This window comes from Penaeus monodon, chromosome 33 (assembly GCF_015228065.2).
Source record: "Penaeus monodon isolate SGIC_2016 chromosome 33, NSTDA_Pmon_1, whole genome shotgun sequence".
Classification (NCBI taxonomy): domain Eukaryota; kingdom Metazoa; phylum Arthropoda; class Malacostraca; order Decapoda; family Penaeidae; genus Penaeus; species Penaeus monodon.
In genome coordinates this window covers 10,425,411-10,426,703 of record NC_051418.1, presented here as the reverse complement: position 1 = coordinate 10,426,703, position 1,293 = coordinate 10,425,411, and the positions used below count along the sequence as shown (strand labels likewise).

The 1,293-nt window shown below is 34.3% G+C and overlaps 1 protein-coding gene across 1 annotated transcript in view; it reads right to left on the bottom strand.

The window, feature by feature from the left end:
- The window catches only part of LOC119594000 (ras GTPase-activating protein-binding protein 2-like), a gene marked incomplete in the record, with an annotated part of 11,544 nt that overhangs the window by 5,327 nt on the left and 4,924 nt on the right, over positions 1 to 1,293 (bottom strand). Inside the window, 3 exon segments of the mRNA XM_037943027.1 lie at positions 74 to 196; positions 346 to 520; positions 678 to 786. Coding sequence (XP_037798955.1) covers positions 74 to 196; positions 346 to 520; positions 678 to 772 — 393 coding nt within the window.

Here is a 1,293-nt window from a genome sequence, read left to right as displayed (position 1 = left end):
CCCAGAAAATATTTTCTTTGCTCACAATTTTGCATGAATATATCGGAGGCAATAAAATTATTTGGATAATTACCTCGTCTTGGTACCGGAAAATGTCATTGTGCACGTAGAACTTCTTGGGGGTCTGAGGCGCTAGTACAAAAGTCTGCATGAATCGTCGCATGGGCATTCCATTGTTGGAGAGCTCACCAGTAACCTTTCATGAGAACAATGAAAAATTCTCTTTAACATTCAGCCAATCAAAGTGTACATCACCCAATGTAATAAGGATCTATTTCTAATTACAGAGTTTACAAAATAAGCAAAAAAATATACTAAATCAATATATTGTAAACATGAACTCACCTGGATGACAACTCCATTACCGAGTGTAGCTTGAGCATCAACCATTCGGATCTTAGCATGACAATCACGGAAGTTAAGGCTCATGATCATTTTATGTATGTCTGCTTGGCCGATAATGGGTTCACTCATGGAGTTATGGCCCCCATGCATAAATGAGGAGTTGTGACTGAAAAAACTGAAGAACAAATTCCATACATTAAAATGATAACTATGGACTCTGCATAAAATCAAAGCAAAAGAAATTGCAATATAAAATTTACAATTTTTAAAATCTTGTAATAAGTTAACTATTCACATGAAACATGCAGTAGACTATGTTGAATTAAACTTACCGATGAAGGTGCATGGGGGCCTTGTTGAGCACCGTGTAGTACTGGCGCACAAACTCAAGGCCAACGCATTGCGGTGATGGAGTTTCCATGACCATCCTCTGTTAAACTCCTGCAAGGAAAAAGTACATTAATAATGCCCATCTTTTGCATTTACCAAAGAAGATATGAAAAACAGCTATATAATGCTATTACAGCTGGACTTTAATCAAATTTGTTGTACTGCTATACCTACAAAATACACTTGCAATTTTTAATACACTATCTTTAATAATGATCAAGATAATTTTCTTTTTCAATCAAGAAAAGATACATGAATGAAGTCAAATGTAATAATTTGTACAGAGAATTTTAGTTGTTTATTTGATACAAAAACTTGTCACCAAATCTTTAGAAATAAAAGTTTCAGAATTGCCAAGCCAGCAACAAGGCTGGTAACTGGTATTTTTATGTAATACAAATAGATAAAAACTGCTTCACAAATTCATAAAATATATCATAATGAACACTTAAAATGGTAAGATATATGAAGGTTCCCTTTAAAATAACTGTCCAAAGCTTTGGCTGCTAAAATGGGAAGCCTATCAAGAGCAAATGGCTAGTGCAGTGCAAAATAACC